The sequence below is a fragment of the Lithobates pipiens genome, unplaced genomic scaffold (assembly GCF_037356315.1).
Source record: "Lithobates pipiens isolate NorthernLeopardFrog02 unplaced genomic scaffold, aLitPip1_a1.2 Scaffold_18, whole genome shotgun sequence".
In the NCBI taxonomy this organism is placed as follows: domain Eukaryota; kingdom Metazoa; phylum Chordata; class Amphibia; order Anura; family Ranidae; genus Lithobates; species Lithobates pipiens.
The window spans coordinates 205992090-206014165 of NW_027507758.1; the positions used below are offsets into that span (position 1 = coordinate 205992090).

General features: G+C 44.5%; 1 protein-coding gene across 3 annotated transcripts in view; it reads right to left on the bottom strand.

Annotated features, from left to right (window-relative positions):
- Window positions 1-22076, bottom strand: part of SFT2D1 (SFT2 domain containing 1) — a 576004-nt gene that overhangs the window by 110293 nt on the left and 443635 nt on the right. For all 3 annotated transcript variants that reach the window (XM_077486539.1, XM_077486538.1, XM_077486537.1), the window contains one exon: window positions 11482-11540. In XM_077486539.1, the coding sequence (XP_077342665.1) occupies window positions 11482-11540 (59 nt within the window). The remainder of the gene's footprint in view (window positions 1-11481; window positions 11541-22076) is intronic.

Sequence of the window (22076 nt, forward strand, 5' to 3'; positions counted from 1 at the left end):
CTTCTGGAAGACCCAATTTCTGAAGCAGAAGTTATGGGAGTCATAAAACATCCAAAACAGAACTCAGCTCCCGGCCTGGATGGCTTTTCAGTGGGATACTATAAAAAATTTGCGCCGACGCTCGCCCCTTTCATGGCCAAATTCTACAACTCGCTCAGGTCCGGCTCTCCCCTGGACAAAGCCCTTAACCTGGCATATATTTCCGGGATTCCAAAACCGGGCAAAGATTCCACATTGGTCTCTAACTTACACCCCTTCTCACTCATCAACAACAACCTTAAAATCTTTACAAAAATACTCTCCAACAGACTTTCTTGCTTTATAGCCCAATATATCCACAAAAACCAGGTGGGCTTTGTCCCGGGGAGACAAGGACCTGACCAAATTAGGAGAACAGTTGATATAGTTTCTCTCCTCAATTCCCCCTGGGACGGTGGTCCCCGTCAAGAGGGTTTCCTATTGTCAATAGATCTACAAAAAGCTTTTAACACCATCTCCTGGCCTTACCTGTTTAATGTACTACAGAGATGGGGTTTTGGCCCACACTTCCTACAATCAATGCGATCCTTATACTCGACCCCGTCCGCGCAAGTCAGGCTCCAGGGATGCTTCTCTGACCCCCTTGTAATCGAAAAAGGCACCAGACAGGGTTGTCCCCTCTCACCCCTCCTGTTCGCCATAGCGATCGAGACCCTGGCTATAACCATTAGAAACCAGGGAGTTGGGTGCGGAGGCCAGGAACACAAATGTGCGCTGTTCGCGGACGACTTATTGCTATATGTCACCTCTCCCCTGATCTCCACCCCTAACATTTTCTCTGTGCTTGATACCTTTGGCAAGATCTCGGGCCTACGCGTGAATCCCTCGAAGTCCCTGGCCCTTAACATTACGGTCTCTCCAGAACGCCTCAAAAGCTTACAGAGCCATTTCCCCTTTTCTTGGTGCCAATCATCTCTTCCATATCTCGGGGTTAACATCTCCCCTAAAATAGACTCCTTATATGCCTCTAACTACCCTCCAGCCTTTCAGAAGCTCACATCTGATCTCACGAGCTGGGATAAGCAGAACATTTCCTGGTTGGGCCGCATCAACGCAATCAAGATGACCCTACTTCCACGTTTTCTTTTTTTATTTAGATCCCTCCCAATCCCGATTAAAAAAATCCCAATTACAGGCCCTGCAAACCAAAATTCTCCAATTCGTATGGAACCCCAAAGGCAGGCACTGCTCGAAACATATCTTATATAGATTAAAATCCCAAGGTGGCCTAGCCCTGCCTAACCTCTGGTGGTATTACCAAGCAGCGCAACTCGCACAAATATCTACAGCCTACTCTAAAGGTCCGAAACCGGATTGGGTTGCAATTGAAAGACAAGCCATTCCACGCCACACGATCAATTACATCATATGGTCCCCCTCCAAACTTAGGCCCTCAATCCTAGCCCCCACTCTTTCCCACTCTATAGCCCTGTGCGACCAACTACATAAACAGACAACCCTCGTTTCTGCCCTCCACCCTCTTACACACTTGTTTCACAATCCCTCCTTTCCCCCGGGAATGAATATCCTAGCATTTAGTTGGTGGTTCAACAAGGGCCTCCTTAGAATTGGCAATTTCTTCAACCCTGCAGGTCCCATATCAGAGGCGTACTGCACCAGTAAACTCCAAATGCCTCCTTCTGAACGATATAGATTCTCCCAACTATTGCACTTCCTCCGCTCGATTTGGTCCCATAAGACTGCTCCCCCCAAAGCTACCCCCTATGAATCTTGGTGTGCAGAGGCCATGGACCAGAGGGGAGGGATATCCGTCATATATGCCTCCCTGGCCACGGCGACCTGTAAGCCCTCTTACGCTTCAGCCTGGGAGAGAGACTTAGACATTTCCTGGGATCAGGATGTGTGGTTTGCAAGCTTCCAGCACTCTTTTAAATGTATTTTGAATATCTCACTGATCGAAGCGAACCTTAAGGTTATAACCAGGTGGTATAGAGTCCCCTCCACCTTAGCCAAGTTCTACCCAAATGCCTCACCGCTGTGCTTTCGGAACTGTAATCATATTTGGTGGTCTTACCCAAAAATTCGGTGTTTGTGGAATAAGGTCTTCCACTTGATACGTAAGGTAACTTCGGTCCAGGTCCCCCAAATTCCGGAGATAGCTCTCCTTAACCTCAAAATAGAGAAGATAGACAAACGCTCCCAGGCTTTAATCTTCTTCATTCTACTGGGGACCAAAATCACTATTGCGGCTCACTGGAAGAAGCCCTCTGTCCCAATCGCAGCGATGAAGCATAAAATATCCTGGATCATAGCTCAAGAAAAGCTAGTCAGCATTACCCTAGACAAAACCCGAATCTTCGAATGCATCTGGGAACCATGGGCGAAATATTGCCACATCTCCCTGGTCCCGGGAGTACCCCTTGCTTGATCGCTCATTCTGAAGGACCTGGATGGACCTACCCTATACCTCCCCTACCTAACTCTGTCTGGACCCTAACTCCCCCCCCGTCCTTCTTTATCCCATCTCCTCTCCGCTTCCTCCTATATTTCCCTTTGTTTTCTTTTTTCTTCTCTCCCACCGTATTGAGGCTCCTGACTCTGACCATTTATGTTTTAATTTCTTCCTACTTACTTTCCTGGTTTATATACCTCCTCCCCCCCGGTTGTCAGGGGATGGGGGTTTACTCCTTGATGCTTAAGAACTCTTTGACCGTTATAAGCTTGCACCCAGGCCTTTTTTTTTCTTTTTTTTTCTCTATATGTTCCTTTTATACTAGCACTGGTTACCTAAATGTTTTTACTGCAGCTAGCGGTGCATGGGGAAAGTGAGGGACGAGGCCTTTCCTCCCGCAGCGAGAGCCCTTTGGGGGTGGCCTTGCCCTTACATCCTCACCCGTTTTCTAGCTGAGGGCACTAGGACTGTTGTCCTCTGCCTGATCTGCTCAGGGCAACTCTTTTCTTTTAGCTTACTTTTTTCTTATTGGTTGGCTGTTGGGGTTGCTTTTAGACTGGGCTAATACCCCGACGGTCACCACAGAACTACTGTAGCTCACTAGAGTAGGCACTTTAGTGCTTGTTCTCTCTTTTTTTTTGACTGTTTAATCTAGTTGTCATATACATAAGTTTCAAAGAATGTATTGTCAGACAATTCTTCTTGCTCGCTCCAATTCTTTATGTACTTGTTACTCCGCTCGTTGAGTATTGTAAAAGTGATTTTCTGTAACTTGAGTTTTGATTGCATTTTCTGCTTGTTGTTACTTTTAAACACTTAATAATAAAAAAACTATTGAAAGTAAAAAACACTATATTGCCCAAATGTTTGATGAAATAAAAAAGATGATCTTAGGCCGAGTACATGAATACCAAACACGACATGCTTTGAAATTGTGCAGAAACGTGCAGCGGCGACAAACTACAAACATTTTTAAAAACCTTTACAGGTTACCACGTTAGATTTATGGAGGAGGCCTACTGCCAAAATTAGTGACCTCGATCTGACCTTTGCGGTGATACCTCACATGCATGGTGCAATTGCTGTTTACATATGATGCCAGACCGACACTTGCCTTCGAATTTGCGCAACAGCAGGGTGGACAGGTGATTTTATTTATTTTTTTAAACTGTTCCTTTCATCTACATTTTTTTTTTTCATTTTTATTGTTATCTCAGGGAATGTAAATATCCCCTATGATTGCAATAGGTAGTGACAGGTACTCTTTTTTTGAAAAAAAAAAATTAAGGTCTATTAGACCCTAGATCTCTCTTCTGCCCTCAAAGCATCTGACCACACCAAGATTGATGTGATGAAATGCTTTCCCAATGGCGCTGTTTACATCCGGTGAAATCGAAGTGATGAAATGCTCATAGCTTCCGGTTTCTTAGGCCATAGAGATGATTGGAGCCATTCTGGTCTCTGATTAGCTCTATGGTCAGCTGGCGGAACCACCGGCTGCATTCTCAGGTTCCCTGTTTGGACAGGAGAGCCTGAGAAAACCATGGAAGACGGTGGGGGGCAAAAAGCAGTCTAGAGGCTAATTAGCCGCTAGGATTGCTTTTACATGAAAGCCGGCCGCTGGCTGAAAAGAATGATACCAAGATGACACCTAAACCTGCAAGCATCAATCTGGTATAATCACTCAAAGCCCAGCAACATGCCAGTACGTTGCTGGTCCTTGTTGGGCATATATTGTAATCTTTTTTTTCATGCAGCCTGTGGGCTGAAGGAAAAAAATATATTGATCGGTGGGTATGCCCACCATTAGAATACCTCCCTTCATCCACCCACTTCTAATGGTGGGCATACATGCACCATTTATATATGCTGAAGCATGGGGGCATCCGTCCCAAAAGGTAGGAGCAAAATCGCTCCTTCACCCCTGGTGCCCCCATGCTTCGGTATATATGCTCTTTTTTTTTTTTTTTTTAACTGTGGTGGTGAAATCACCTCCGACAGCGCTGGAGTCATGGCTTTATGTATCGTGGGAGCAAACGCTGTTGCCGTCAAGATAAATAAATCCGCGCTGCAGCCGAATGACGTACCTGCTAAGCAAATGATGGTTGACAATAAAACAAAGTAACAGTACAGTAGAACAGTAAGACATACCATAACTGCAAAGCAAATACAAAAAAAATAGTAAAAATTGTTAACGCAACCTGTGCTTAAAATATATATATGCCGAAGCATGGGGGCATCACCCGCAAAAGTTAGGAGCAAATCGCTCCTCCACCCCTGCTGCCCCCATGCTTCGGCATATAGGCTCTTTTTTTTAACTGTGGTGGTGAAATCACCTCTGACAGCGCTGGAGTCATGGCTTTATGTATCGTGGGAGCAAACACTGTTGCTGTCAAGATAAATAAATCTGTGCTGCAGTTGAATGGCGTACCTGAAAACAAAAAATGGTAAACAATAAAACACAATAAAACATTACAGAATAGAATACAGTAAAAAGGAGCAGAACAATAGAGAGAATAGAGAGAGAGAACAATAAAACGACAACTATTTTAGTTTTTTTTTATATATTTACACTTTTTTTTATGTAACTTTAACAGTTCTAACTGATGTAGTGGTTCCAGCGGTTTGGGTCTCTCAAAATGCGATGGCATCTTGGGAGACCCTGCAAACGTGTGCCTAGTCTGTGCAATGCTGTACCCTACTCTAAAGCTCAACTAGTGAATGGTAGCGTTCAAAAAATTCACCAATGCAAAGACCAGGATTGTCAGGACAGCGTGCACAATAATAATGGGTGTCACGCCTATATACGCGCTTTCTGCAGACACAACATTTTCTTTGGAGGGCTCGTTGGGTAGGGGTACGCGGGAGGACATAAGGATAATTCCTCTCATGCAGCCGGCTTACTCCATTTGCTTGGGAAAGGTGAGGTGGAGCACCGTCTGGATACAGTAGGGCTCTGACGATATCTTCCTGGAATTTAAGGAAGGATCCAGTCCGTTCTGAAGCTCTGTGTAGCACATGAGCATTCAGTAAAGCCAATTGAAATAGACACTTTTTTGAACCAGCGTCTGGCCTTACGGGCAACTAGGTACGGCACCAACAACTGGTCATTGAGGTCCACCCTCCCATATTTTGGTTATATTCATGGACACAGAGGGGTTTCTCCACAACATCAGTCGCCGTAGTAATTTGGACCGTCGTGTCGGCATGAAGGGAGGTAAGAACAAAAACATTCTTATTATCCCTCCAGTTCATAGCGAGAAAGTTATTACACTGCAAGCAGGGTCTCTCCCCCAGCCTAAGATGGGAATCTACAAGCCGCTGGGTAAAGCCCCGGCGATTAGATCGCACGGTGCCACATACTCCAATCTGCTGATCAAACAAATGACTAAACGCACAATCTTGCCAGTGCTTTCTATGTAGTCAGGACAGTTTGTCGGCTCTACGTGACTATCTCTTCACTTATAAACCATAAAACTACATGTATAACCTGTGGCTCTGCCACAGAGCTTATACATCTTGACCCCGTATCTGGCACGCTTGTTGGGAATGTACCGTTTGAATGACAAGCGGCCAGAAAACTTAATCAGGGACTCATCAACGCAGACAACTTGATGGGGAGTAAACTAGTCTGCAAAACGTTGGCTGAAGTGGTTTATGAGGGGCCAAATTTTGTAGAGCCAATCAGATTCAGGGTCTCCACAAGGACGACAGAGTTCATTGTCGTTGAAGTGCATGAACCGCAAAATCTACTCGTATCGTGCCCTGGCCATGGAAACAGAGAGCACTTGCATATGGTGAATTGGGTCAGTGGACCAATATGACCGCAACTCACCCTTTTTGGTTATGCCCATGTTGAGGGAAAGGCCCAGAAAGATCTTAAATTCAGAAACCGTAATTGGTTTCCAATGTCTGGCAAGGGAGAACTGGGGAATAGTGGTGATGTGTTGACCAGCGTACACATTGCATTGGTCCACAATAGATCTATAGAGATCTTCAGTGAAAAACAGTGAATAAAAATCAAGTGACGTAAAATCAACTGTTTCCACCTAAATGCCGGGTTGACCAGTGAATGGGGGATGTACTGGTGCTGAAGTGGCGGGTTCCCAATTAGGATTGGTGAATTCTGCAGGAAGGGCATGATGGGCACGAGGGGCCTGATTTTGTCTTCTTGGTGGCAGCGGGACACTAATTGTGCTTACCACCTCTCCAGCTTGAACTGCACTTATGGGACTCACCACGTCAAAACGTGCTACTGCAGTGCTGGATGTTCCACCAGGGTGTACTAGGCCGCTGGTGCTTGCCAGTTCACCAGAAAGAAAAGCGGTGCTAGTACTGCTCTGCGCCATACGAGGGACCAGCGGATCTTGCACATCAACAACAGAAGAAGCTGTTCGGGGTCTGGTATGCTTGATCTTAGCAGGGACCACATCTCCATCGTCAGAGCTGTCATGGAGCTGCTGTCCTCTACAGGACCATATTCTGAGCCTGAATCTGACAGATGAGTGACTTCCTCTTCACCATCTGTCATGCTCAGAAACGTGTAGGCCTCTTCACAAGTGTACCTTCGATTTGCCATTCTACTCACAGGTAATAAAAGCTCCTAGGCTGTCAGTGACTGTATCAAAACGCTACCAAAAAAACTGTTAGCGATCGCAGGGATCAGGCCTGACTCTGCGAACCCTACAGTTATGTGTTTAGTGTTTTGTAAGTGACAGTGATCGGTCGATACTGCACTTGAGTGGGCTGGGCGGAGGGGCTAAATGCAGGCGCTAGCAGGTATCTGGGCTGATCCCACTATCACTGCATTTTTGGGAACCCTAAACTGCTGGGGATGCTAGTATAGATCTGATCAGATATCGATCTGTTCAGATACTATACCACTAAAGGAGGTGCATGCTGCTTGCATGGGTGTTAGCGGTACTGCCACTAACCTGACGCTGCCTGGGGCGACGCAGACCCTAAAATCTAACTTATATCACCCGCCGGGTGATCAGGGGTTACAAACGGCGGGTGCCCTGAAACTATAAAAAAAATAACTAACCAGCATCATCCGTAACAGTTATATGGTGATCACTGGTGAAAGGGTTAACTAGGGAGCAATCGGGGGGTTAAAACCTTTATTAGGTAGTATATGGGGGTCCCTGACACTATAAAAAGCTGTGGCGAACCTAAATACCTACCTGCCTAACGAGCGTCACCTGTGACACTAATACAGCGATCATAAAAGCGATTGATTAGTGACACTGGTGATGGGGGGTGATCACGGGGTTCAACCTTTATTGGGGGGTACCCTAGACCTAAAGGGGGCTAACCCTAACTGCCCTAACAGTTATTGCAGTAACAAATGACACCAATGCAACAATCAATAAAAAAAAAAACTGCAATTGGTGTCACTGTGACTGGGGGTGCAGGGGGGTGATGGGGGGGGGGGGGTGATCGGGGGGGTGAAAAGTGTGCCTATTGTGTTATACTGTATGTATTGTGTTTGATGCAACTCACTGTGATCTTCTCTCCTCGGTGCCGGGACGAAAAAGACTGACACGAGGAGAGATTGCATCACTTCCGCTGCTCCTGTTTACATTACAGGAGCAGAGGAAGCATTTCATTCGTCAGGAGTGATCGCGAGGGGGTGGCCATGAATAAATGGCCTCCCCCTCATCTTGGATCGCTCCTGAACGGATTCCGACCGCCTGTACGCCAATATGCCTGCCCGTGCCATTCTGCCGAAGTACATCGTCATGTGGCGGTCTGCAACTGGTTAACAGATAAAAACAGCAAATTTTACAGAATTCCTGCTAAATTCTTACTAAATATAAAAGCTTAACCTGTGTTGAGTAATTAAATAACAAATATTTGTAAATTTTAAATTGTGCATTTTTGCTAAATGGTTTGCCACAAGCCACCTGGGAGACACACCAAATATGTGGAAGAAGGTGCTCTGGTCAGATGAAACCAAAATCGAACTTTTTGCCCACAATGCAAAACGATATGTTTGGCGTAAAAGCAACACAGCTCATCACCCCCAACACACCATCCCCACTGTCAAACATGGTGGTGGCAGAATCATGGTTTGGGCCTGCTTTTCTTCAGCAGGGACAGGGAAGATGGTTAAAATTGAGGGGAAGATGGATGCAGCCAAATACAGGACCATTCTGGACGAAAACCTGTTGGGAGTCTGCAAAAGACCTGAAACGGAGATGGAGATTTATCTTCCAACAAGACAATGATCCCAAACATACAGCAAAATCTACAAAGGAATGGTTTACAAATAAACGTATCCAGGTGTTAGAATGGCCAAGTCAAAGTCCAGACCTGAATCCAATCGAGAATCTGTGGAAAGAGCTGAAAACTGCTGTTCACAAATGCTCTCCATCCAACCTCACTGAGCTCGAGCTGTTTTGCAAGGAAGAATGGGCAAGAATTTCAGTCTCTCGATGTGCAAAACTGATAGAGACATACCCCAAGCGACTTGCAGCTGTAATCGCAGCAAAAGGTGGCTCTACAAAGTATTAACGCAAGGGGGCCGAATAATTTTGCACGCCCCACTTTTCATTTTTTTTATTAGTTAAAAAAGTTTCAAAAATCCAATAGATTTCGTTCCACTTCACAATTGTGTCCCACTTGTTGGTGATTCTTCACAAAAAATTAAAATTTTATATCTTTATGTTTGAAGCCTGAAATGTGGCAAAAGGTTGAAAAGTTCAAGGGGGCCGAATACTTTCGCAAGGCACTGTATGTGTCAGACATATGGCCCCAAAGCAGACAGTGTGAGTTCAGGGACATGCACCCAACATGGATATAAAGTTGGGAACAGTGGCTGTGTCCATGCAGCTGCTGCATCCCAATTTACATGGATGTCACTGCCTGCACAGGAATGCATGGAAAACACCTGCACATTCCCATGCAGATTCTGCTGGGATGGCCTGCATGGGGATGCACGGAACACCTGTGCATCTAAACACTGCCTGGCTATAGTATGCCCTGCATTAATGAGGCTTTAGGCCTTGTTTACACTTGCGTTTGGGGGGGGGGGGGGGCGTGGGCAGCAAAAATATGCAGTTGAGCTGCGTTTTTTTCACCCGTCACCCCTTAAGCTGCAATAGGCGTTTACCTGTTGTGGGCGCAATGCTTCGTGTCCACGGCAAAGCTGACCTGACTTGTAGTGATGTCTCCTTCCGGATGCTATACATTCAGGTCAATAGGGAAGCGCCACAAATGCCCCACAACTGCTTGCAATGCTTACGGTTGCAGCGCATTTGTTGCCAAAAAGGGGGGTTAAAACAGGTGGTGAAGAGGTGTTGCATCACTTTTTCACCGCCTGTCAGTAGCCATCCATGTTTGGATCGTGCTTCAGAGGCATTTGTCTAAATTTACCCTTAGGCCCCTTTCACACGGGTGCCTCCATTTTCCAGAATCCGCTCGCTCAGCGAGGGATTGCTCCGCTGATCCCCACTGAGCAGGCAGGTGACATATTCATCCATCTTCGCTCACTGTGCAGAGCGGAGACAGACACAAACACAATCCCACTCTACTCTATGAGGAAATTGTGTGAAAATGGACCGCTTGTCCGTTTATATCTGATCATATCCGATTTGCCAGACGGATGGAAAAATAGGACCACTAGCAATCTGAATTTTGCAGACAGAATCAACGGCTGATGTCAGCAGACAAGTCACCGCTAACATACGCGGCTCCATAGGAGAGACAGGAGAGTCCAATCAGGCCTGCCTGAAAAACTGATAGGAGTACCTGATCGGACAGGCCGTGTGAAAGGGCCTTTGTAATGTTTTTCTTTTTTTAGAATTGTATTTGGAGAGACATCAGGGGTATAAACAGACCCCTAACGTCGCTTTTCTGACACAGAGTAAAGGGAAATGAAGACAGTCCCTTTCTCTGTATCCTGACTTGCACTGTAATGAAAAACATAGAATTCTGTATAGAGACACACATTGTTTACTCTGTGTCAGCGATGAATGAACAAAGTGAACTGTCTTCAGTTCCCTTACTCTGCATTCCCTATTGATCATTCTTGAAAGAAGAGGGGCTGGTAAACACATGTTTAGTAACCCCTCCCCGTTCTTCATTCTGAAGGTTACTGAGCTCCTAGGCTGCAGCGGGTGGAGGGAATGCTGGCCAGCAAAACTGCATGGGGGACACCGAAGGGTGGAGGCATTTTAACATTTTTTTTTTTACTGCAATTGCCAACAGGAGAGGCTGCGGTGGCAAGCTGGCAATTGCATCGGATCCATGCTGGTAAGGGGGGTTACGTGGCTGGGCTGAGAATCGACGATAGGGGGATTGGTGGTGGAGGAAGGGGACAGTTAGGGAGGGTAGGGGAGGCATGTTAAGTATAGTGCAGCAGGGGAAGTGGAGGAGAGGAAGCAACATAAAAGAGGCAAAGCCGCCGCGTCAGCAGGAGGGGGGGGATATCTTTTTAGGTGAATAGCTCTGATCAGCGGCTTGGTAGTCGCTAATCAATTATATTGATTTGTTCAGCAGCGTCTCTGCTGAACAGTTTTGGCTATAAGCTGACCATGAGCTTATAGCAGATGGGGGACTAAGGTCTGTGCGGCATACAGACCTGGCCAGCTGGAAGCAGTGCGGACCTGGCAGTGAAAGGGTTAAATTCAGGCACAGTAGCCCACTCAAATGAAGGAGTTGTTGTGCCCAAGCAAACTTGGCTCTCAGGGCCACAATATTGTGAACCTAGCCTAAGAGCTCATTCGCAACAGATTATGTCATTGATTGGCAGGATGTGGGGCAGGCAGCCAACAACTTTCTGCTTGCCTGTGGCAACTGCATGCATGTTTGAGACAGCAGACAGGCACCGATGTAATAAAAAAAGGCTTAACTGGTGGCAACAACAATCTTTAACTAGATACCTGCTTAGTTGGGGAAGTTTTTGGACATTTTGCCACGGAATCATGGCACCCCAGTTAAGAAATCCTGGGGTAAACAATAAGCTCAAAAATCTAATTTCAGAACAAAATTGTAGTCAAATGGAAGATACAGATATAGATACTTGCCATGTCATTGCCAGGAACTGCAAGATACAGAAGAGGAAGGCCAGACCTTTCTTTTGCCACTAAAAATAAAATAAAAATCATTAAACACAATTCTTGGTTGCCTTAGACACACAACACTATTGCAAAGGAAGTTACATAGTTACATAGTTAGTCAGGTTGAAAAAAGACACATGTCCATCAAATTCAACCACAAAAAAAAAAAAAAGTTAATAATAATAATATCATACAATCCCATATACCCAATTCTATACCCACAGTTGATCCAGAGGAAGGCAAAAAACCCCAGCAGAGCATGATCCAATTTGCTAAAGCAGGGGAAAAAATTCCTTCCTGATCCCCCCGAGAGGCAATCGGATCAACTTTACCTATAAATGGTAGTACCCAGTTAAATTATGTACACTTAGGAAATAATCCAGGCCCTTCTTAAAGCAATCCACTGAGCTGGCCAGAACCACCTCTGCAGGGAGTCTAATAAAGTCTAAAGTTGTGAGGTAGGGAAAAGCTGAATGGAAATAACAGCAAGTTTACAGTCCACTGACCATGAGAAAGCACTGTAATCTCGTTTCAAAGCACTAATGTTAAAGGTTATTAGAAGAAACTGAATCTGACAAACTTAGGAGTTTTCTTGATTTCTGCATCAGTGGCTATGATTTAATTTTCAGTTTAAGTCCTAAAGTGACACTAAAAAGTCCAAAAAAACACGGTTAACCCTTGTACACACGGTCGGACATTCCGACAACAAAATCCGTCGGATTTTGTCCGAAACTTGTGCTGCATACATGCGGTCGGACAAAGTTGTCGGAAAATCCGATCGTACGCAACATGATGACGTTATTTCGTTACGACGGGACTAAGTTCAGGCTATGAGCCAATAGCTTTGGTCTAGGAATTCGATCTGAGCATGCGTGGCACTTTGTCCGATCGGAATTCTCTACACACAATCAGACAAAGTCCGATCGGATCATGTTGTCGGAAAGTTTTATAGCCCAGCTCTAAAACTTTGTCCATCGGATATTCCGACGGAAAAAGTCAGATGGAGCCCACACAGAGTCGAATTGTCTGACAACACGGTCCGATCGGACATTTTCCGTCGGAAGGTCCGACCGTGTGTACAAGGGCTTAGACTCACAGTAAGTAAAAAAACACCACCACCAGGTAAATAAGGTTGACCAGTTAAAAAAAAACTGAATAGAGTGGGAATATAGACGTTGTCCTGGAGATACCGTTACCGGTAAGTTGAAGGGGGGTTTTCCCCCCTCACCTTCCAGGACAGCTACTTGAGAGGATAAGCAAGATTCTATACCTTAGGGAGTGACGACAGCCTGAAGCACTTTCCTACCAAAGGAGAGGTCCTGGCTGGAAAGCATCTGTACTCTATAATGTTTGACAAATGCTTGAGAGGACCAGACGGCAGCTTTAGAAATTTCTTCCCTTGAAGCCCCCGCTTTTTCTGACCATGATGTGGCTATGGATTGCTTAGAATGGGCCCCAATTCTAGCAGGAGGGGTGTGACCTGACATTTTGTATGCCTCACAAATAGCTCCCCTAATCCACCTAGCAATGGAACTTTTCTATGCTTTAGAACCTTTCTTGGGGCCACTGAATAATACTAACAGTTGGGAGGAACTCCTAAAACTACTGGACTTTTCTAGACAATTGTACGCATCTTGGCTGCAACCTTATGCTCCCTCCTCACAGGTTGTGATTGACAGTAGCAGGAGCCAATGGCTCCTGGTGCTGCATCTGAGACCTGTGAAGAGAGAGAGAGAGAGAAAGAGAGAGAGAGAGCGAGAGCAGTGCTGCTGCTCTCAGGTACAATGCTAGATTGAGATCAGGAAAATATAAGGGGGGGGGGGGGGCTTGGAGGGGAGATGGTCACAGAAGGTTTTTACCTTAATGCATGAAGGCAAAACAACTTCTGCCTTTAGAATTAGCTTAAAGTGGTGTTGCCACAAAAAAAAAAAAATAGCTGAAAATTCATAAAAAAAATAAATAATAATAATTGGGAAAACATTTTTTTTTACTCACCTCTAAATGCCTGTTGCTAGGGGGTCCCTCGTAGTCTGCCTTCTTCAATGCCCCGGCTGGTGACATCACTTCCCCTCAGGCCGCACAGTCATCTGGGACCTGTCATGTGTCGTAGATGACTGTGCGGCATATCATGGCGCCGCTCGTGCATGCGCAGTGTGTGCCCGGCTGTGAAGCCACAGCTGGGAGCCGACAGTAAGAATGCCGGCGCTGCGAGCGGAGTGGGGAACGAGGGGGGGCTTCGCTGGACCCTGCATCGCTGGACCCTGGGACAGGTAAGTGTCCGATTATTAAAAGTCAGCAGCTGCAGTATTTGTAGCTGCTGACTTTACTTTTTTTTTTTTAGGGGGCATCCCACTTTAACCACTGGCTGACCAGTTCACGCACATTTACGGCCACAGGTTGGCTTGTTCCCGTGAATCGTTGTACCTGTATGTTGGCTCCTTTAAAAGCCATAGTAGGTGGGCACACCCATTGCATGGTGAGGGACCTGATGCGTGTGGCCGGCGGCCGCGATGTTCCCGGGTACGAGAGACAGAACGGGGATCTGTATATGTAAAAACACAAATCCCCATTCTGACAGGAGAGGAGAGAGATCTGCTGTTCCTAGTAATTAGGAACAACAATATGTCTCCTCCTCCAGTCAGTCCCATCCCCCCACAGTTAGAAACACTCATGAGGGAACACATTTAACTCCTTGATCGCCCCCTTCCCTGCCAGTGACATTTATACAGTAATCAGTGGCTATTTTTATCTCTGATCGCTGTATAAATGTCAATGGTCCCAAAAGCGTCAAAAGTGTCTGATCTGTCTGCCGCAACGTAGCAGTCCCACAAAAAAAAAAAAAAAAAAAAAAAAAATCGCAGATCACCGCCATTACTAGTAAAAAAAATAATAATAATACCGTAATAATAATAATAAAAATGCCATAAATATCCCCTATTTTGTAGAAACTATAACTTTTGTACAAACCAATCAATATACGCCTATTGCAAATTTTCTTTACCAAAAATATGTAGAAGAATACATATTGGCCTAAACTGATGAAGACTTTTTTTTTTTAATTTGGGATATTTATTATAGAAAAACGTAAAGAATATTTTTTTTTTTAAAGTTGTTCAAGGTGATCAAATATCACCAAAAGAAACATAATATATGAAATTATTGAAAGTTCATAAACAAATATAATAAGTGACTTCCAATGCGATATCCTCAGATATGGTAATCGCATCCATACGCAGAAGAAGGAATGGTCATGATCCATTTCATATGCAGAAGAAGAGGGGAACCGTCACCAACACCCAAAATCACTGACTCTTACCATTGGTCTGCAGATAAAAACGCATGTAGTAAATCACCAAGGGGGAGGCAGTTTTCTATGCTGATTTCCCTTCGTCTACAGGAACGCAATCATCTCAATGGGAGTCATCCAATGGGGAAAGAGGACCCGCTTTATTGAAAAGGGGTATCAGGAGGAAACTTTAGAAAAAGCTTTTCTTTCAGCTCTCTATAAGGATAGGGAAGAGCTGCTAGGGACGAGAGAGAAAGTTGAGGACAATTCCTTCAGGTTCTCGTTCATCACGAGTTATTCCAATCAATATTACGACATCAAAACTATAATGTCCAAATATTGGAATGTACTCAAAGGTGACAAGGTTATTGGCTCTGTGTTGCCGGAACGCCCCAAAGTCGTTTATCGGGGAGTGCCCCCTTTACGACTGCAGCTGGCCCCTAATGTTATTAGTCCACCGAGAAAATCTTCCTTTTTTCAGAATATGGGTGGCTTCTTTCCATGCAGGAAGTGTCCCACATGTAAACTGAACTCCCTTACCTGTAGGAGAACTGAATCGTTCCAATCAACCTCTACATTGGAAACGTTTCAGATAAAGCCATTTATTACTTGCTCCTCTAAATATGTAGTCTACCTAATACAGTGCCCATGTTCGAAACAGTATATTGGGAGGACCAAGCGGCAATTACACGTCAGGCTAGAAGAACATATAGCCAATATTAAGAAGGGATTCCCAAAACACAGTCTATCGAAACATTTTGCCCTAAAGCATGATAAGAACCCCCAGGGCACCATTTTTATGGGTATCGACAGATTTCAGGGGCACTGGAGAGGCAGTAATATGGTTTGTGAAATCTCACGTCTCAAAACTAAATGGATCTATCAAACTCAGTGTTATGCCCCATTCGGCATGAATGTCGAATGGGATGTGAATGCATTTATCAGTAACAGTTAATGTTGTTCATTTTTTTGTGTGCTTTTATTTGTGACTTATGTACATGGATACCACTCCTTTGCTCCTTTACGGTGTTTACGGTTCCTTCCCCATAAAGCTATACTTGATCCTTGGGTGGATAGGCGTATAATATGATGTATTTTTTGACTCTGAAGGGTCAATTTTAAGGAATTTTTCTTTTTGAGGATATTATATTTTTTCTATACACATAGGGTCCCCGTAAAAAGGGATATATTATGGGTATATTTTAAGAGATATAATATATCTTTTTAATATTCTTCTTTTTGTTTTAATTTAAATGAATTTTTTATTTTTTGCTGTTTCATATTTAAAAATTTTGTTTGGCTTATACTGCTGCTTTTGTTAGCAATTCTTTTTTATATGGCCATTGGATACTGCATTATACTTTAGCTATGGTCATGGCAAAAAGAATATGGGCGTTTCCATTCAAATTTGTATTTTTACTTTTATGTATGCCGGTTTGATTGGGCATCTTCGTTGTGGACCGCTAGTGTGTGGGCAGTTGTTTTATTCCTGCTGAGCGCATTGGCATTGAGGGGATCGTTCCCTCACTGCTGAATGCTCTACGCAGGACCGGAAGTCTGTCATCCATGCGGTGGCTCTGAGAGGTGGAACGCATGTTTACACCGGAAGTGGTGCGCCGTGTGACGCACTTCACTTCCGGGTATATTGAGTGACCTGACAGGGAAACCTCAGGAGCTGGATGCCCTGAGGTACTCGTTGGGTGGGTTAGCATGGTTCTTATGGTGTCTCCTATGTAGGACACCTTTTTTCCATTCCTATTGATTTTGTTTGGAGTTTTTTTTCCGCTGGAGCTCATCTTTAGACCGGAAGTTCCGGTGTTTTGACACGCACGGCACACGGGAAGTGGTTACCTTGTTTGCCTTCCCCTTGTTTGAATGTAATTGAATGTACTGACAACATGGTGGGACGGCGGTGATTCCTAATGGGCTGCACATTGCAGCCAGATTGACACCTGAATCAAGGTAGGCCACTAATTGTCTGATAGATATCTGTATTTATAGCTCTCCTTCTTCTGTCACGGTCATGCCCCTGAGGACGCACGTTGGTGGCGAAACGTCGGGCGTATTTTGGGACTTGTGACACCAGAAGGAGCACGGGAGTGGTCTTCATTCGTTCTTTCATCTGTAGCTGATTGTTATTTGATGCTTGTATACCTCATCCTAAATGTGAGTTGAACTAAGTTTTTAGAGAATAAAAGGTTATTGATTTATCAGTAAACCTGCGCAATGAGGCCACTTTGTTTTATGTTTTCTATGGTTTTTGGGAGGATTGTTGGTTGGGAAATTTAAGCAGTTCCTGGGAAGTGAAGTGCCCACTAAGCAGAAATAGGAATCCTCTTTCCCCATTGGATGACTCCCATTGAGATGATTGCGTTCCTGTAGACGAAGGGAAATCAGCATAGAAAACTGCCTCCCCCTTGGTGATTTACTACATGCGTTTTTATCTGCAGACCAATGGTAAGAGTCAGTGATTTTGGGTGTTGGTGACGGTTCCCCTCTTCTTCTGCGTATGAAATGGATCATGACCATTCCTTCTTCTGCGTATGGATGCGATTACCATATCTGAGAATATCGCATTGGAAGTCACTTATTATATTTGTTTATGAACTTTCAATAATTTCATATATTATGTTTGTTTTGGATAGAGCGCTATATCATTATTTATATATTTATATGTATTGTTTCCAGCAATATTTGTGTTAGCAGCTATTTTTTGTTTTATATAGATTTATCTTGCTTTTTAGCGCAACAAATTTTTTCATTCATCACCAAAAGAAAGCCATTTGTGAAAAAAAAAAAAAGCATGTCAATTTTGTTTGGGTACAGCATCCCAAGACCTTGCGATTGTCAGTTGAAGTGACGCAGTGCCTTAAAAAATGGCCTGGTCATTAGGGGGGAAAATCTTCCGGAGGTGAAGTGGTTGAATCACATCCTTCCCCCTGCCCAGAATTACATGTCCCATGATGCATTGCTCCTCACACATTCACAGGCACTGACATGTACGTATGGTGTACTGAGCTTCATTTGTGCTGCACTGTATGTCCTGATATGTAAACAAATAATGCATTCTGTATGCAGGTCAACTATTCAGCTGACCAACTAATCGATTATGAAAATAGCTGTCAACTATTTTTATAATCAATTAGTGAATCAATTAGTGGTTTCAGCCCTAATGCATTGATTTTAAGATCGGCTTCCTCTTTTCATATGCTAATTAATGCGTGTTGACTGGCTTTTGCAGACTAGAAAAACAGGAAAATAGGATTTTTGTTGTACTCACCGTAAAATCCTTTTCTCTGTAATTCACCGACCGACACAGCTCCTCTCTGTAACCAAATGGGTTGTATAGCCTGCCATTAGGAGAAACTAGGAAAAATTGTTACACAATACACAGAACTTTAATCCCACCCCAGGGGGGCGCGCCCCGTGCTATCAACCCTTCCCACTGCTCCTAGCAGACTCAGTACGTCAACAAGCAGTATAACGTAGAAAAAAAGGAGAGGTGGGTGCTGTGTCGGTCGGTGAATTACAGAGAAAAGGATTTTACGGTGAGTACAAACAAACCTATTTCCTCTTATTTTCACCGACCGACACAGCTCCTCTCTGTAACCAAATGGGACATCCCCAAGCAGCGTCAAACGAGGGGTGGGAAAAACAGCATAAAAACTTCATCCACCAATGGCGAGTGGGAACTAGTGAAACTAAGCCCACAAAAAAACAGCAGTGTGTGGAAAAACACCACTATATAACCGGGTATCCTCAACAGGAGTGATCCCCAAGACCGCAACATTGCAGAAGTAATGCAACAGTACATTAACCCAAAACAGTACTGCGTTTTTATCGAAAAACCAGGAAAAATTTTATTGCAACTACACGGCCGCCTGCAAAACTTTGCAGCCAAAACAGGCATCAGCCAATGCACTGACGTCTACCTTGTAGAACTTGGTAAACGTATGGACAGACGACCAGGTCGCCGCCTTACACACCTGAGCGCCCGACGCTTTGTGTCGGAAGGCCCAAGATGTTCCGATTGCTCTTGTAGAGTGGGCCATGACTGGAAAGGGAGGCACCTGCCCCTTCAAGGCGTAGGCTTGGACTACAATCTGTCTGATCCACCTGGAAATGGTGGCCGACGAGACCGCCATGCCCTTCTTAGGACCAGCCACCGAAACAAACAGTGAGTCTGACTTCCGAAAGGAAGCTGTGGCAGACAAGTACACCTTCAGAGCCCCAACCACATCCAGAGCGTGAAGGGCCCCCTCCTTGGGGTGCTTCGGCTTAGGACACAATGATGGCAATACAATGTCCTCATTGATATGAAAGGCCGAAACCACCTTCGGTAGAAAGGACAGTTGCGGACGCACCACCACCTTATCCCTGTGGATGACCAGATAAGGCAACTTGCAGGACAAGGCCGTCAGTTCCTAAACCCTCCTGGCTGATGTGATGGCCACAAGAAAAACGACCTTCTGTGAAAGGGTCAGCAGAGGAATCTCCCTGATATTCTCAAATGGTGGCTTCTGAAGCGTCGACAACACCAGGTTCAAATCCCACAGAGGTAACGGAGGACACACCGGAGAGACTACATGTCGCACCCCCTGAACAAACTAATGAGTGAGACGCCAGGGGTCACTGAAAAAATACAGCCAGAGCTGAAATCTGCCCCTTGATGGTGCTCAACGCCAACCTCTGGTCTACACCTTGCTGAAGAAACAGCAGGATCCTGAATATAGAGAAGGAGCGCGGATGCCACCCTTTCTCCTCACACATGGAGATGTAGGCCTTCCAAGTACGATGGTATATCTTCCTGGAAGATTATTTCCACGCCCACAGCATAGTTGGAATCACCGAGTCTGACAGACCCCGGTTCCTCAATACCTGGCTTTCAATAGCCAGGCCGTTAAAGCCAGTGATGGTAAAGCAGGGGGAAGGACTAGACCTTAAGTCGCCAGGGAGCGTCTGCCACCAGGCACACCAGGTCTGCGTACCAGGCCCACTGAGGCCAATCTGGGGCAATCAGGATTACTGGAATCCCCTTGGCTTCCACTCTGTGAAGCAGACGTGGCAATAGTTTTAGCGGAGGAAAGTCATAGATCAGCTGGTACTGATCCCACGGAGCCACCAGCGCGTCTGCCCACGGATCTCTTGTCCTGGACACGAATCTCGGCACCTTCTGATTGAGCCGGGAGTCCAATAGATCCACTTCTGTTACAGCAGCCTGAATATCTTCAAAAATGTGGATCTGGGGAAAAGGGGATTATTACGGTGCCTAATTGTGATCGGGTATGACATGAAGTACCGAGATTAAAGACAAGTGTGATACATAGCATAAAAATTTAACATTAATGCTTTATTTGAAAAAAAAAAATCAGAAAATTATGTATTATCAAAATGAATACACAACACGACACAATACAAGAAATAAAATGGTCGTCTACTAAATGTGATATGGTCGAAATTTAATCGCTGGTCAAGAGAGTGCCAACATGTTTTGCCATTACCATGGCTTCTTCAGGGGAATATTTTTTTTGACCCAAAGGAAGACGAACAACAACTATAAATGGTAATAGATAAACAAACAATTATTTTACAAATTGTAATTAATTGAATACCGCCTGTTGCCTTAGTCAAGGTAATTCGTATAAATTAATAATCAATGTTAAAAATAGGCAGAAAAAGAGTATAAGATTAGTAGAGGAGTATTATTCATAATTAAATACGTACCCCTGGCTCATCCACAGGCTCACAATTGATGAGGCTGTCCCAAGGGGGGGAAAAAAAAAATGAAACATCCAGCCCTATTTATCACCAATGGTGACTGCAGGGGGTAGAGGAGAAACCGATTACCATAATTGTTAATAAAGGGATTAAAATACTAAAATAGTGGTATGCAGGGGAAAATGTACCCCATACATACCAAATGCAGAGTTAATGTAGAAAACTACATATCGAAGACGCCGAAAATTTGGAAAAGTTTGGAGTAAGAAGGACACACGGTCAGGCAACCTAGATGCACACAAAGATACAGAGATACCTAAAAGGCATGACCATAGAACAGGGGGCCAATTCAAGATAAGGAAACAAAGGAATTAAATAAATAGTCCATAATTGAGCTCATCTGAACTCTAATCGGGAGTATTTATATATGTTCACCAGTCAAGGGCAATGGTTGGTATCCAACATGAAAGCCTAGCCTAAACAAGGCTACACAATAAGCAGACTGCTTAGTAATAAAGCCCCTAGTATTACAAAAAGAAAAAATGTATATAATCAAAAGATGTAACAAATGAACTACAGGGAAGGCTGGAAAGGTGTGGCTCGCAATCAGCCAAACCTAAAAACGAACCTTGTTTCCGTGTGCAGTGCAAGACGGCATCCCCAGGGAGCCAGCAACCAGCCATGGGCTGGAGGGTCTTATATACCCCCCACTCTATCAGCGCTCGAGCGTAGACGCCGGCGGCGAGTGACGTCAGCGTCACACCGCACATGCGCCGAGCGTGGGCGCTGACAAAGAGCGGACCAAGTACTCTCTGTGCAGCCGCTCGCTCCATATCCTAAGCCTACAATCCCCAGAGTGCTTAGCGGCTAGCAATGCGTCATCACAACAATGTGCTTGATGCGAATACTAGCGATGACAGTGCAGGGCAAGCTCAGATGGAATGCTCTGGGATAGAAATACCGGGCGGGGGAGTTGACACGGAGCGGGCATGAGTAAACACAGAAAATGCTGTAACTGGCGCTGTTTCCACAATACAGAGCCCAGGGTGTCCATACAGGCACCAGGGGATGAAACACCGAGCTGGTCCACTCATCAAGCGAGACACAGGAAGACAAGCCAGGGGCAGCAAAAACAATAAGGATAATGTAATCAAATAGTAAATATACTGCCAATTGCTTAAATCAACAAAGTACTCAAATATATGATGGGGTAATTATACCAAACTATCAAGGGAAGGTCAGGCGTTGCTCAATAAAAAGGTATATAATATATATATGTGAAAAAATCATATGATATTGTAAAGAGCAAAAGAAAAAGAAAAAGGCGATGGATAATCAAAGGAAAACCAATAAAGCAGAATCAAGTTCTAATGTCCAAAATCTAAGAAAAACAAAAAAATATATGATTAACAAACGATAATTAACAATTAATACAATACAAATTTGGTAATGAAAATACAAAACAAAAATTATATACATAAATATAGATCTGAAAGAAAAAAATAAAAATAAAAATGTTTGTGCAAACAGCGCCCGTTACAGCATTTTCTGTGTTTAC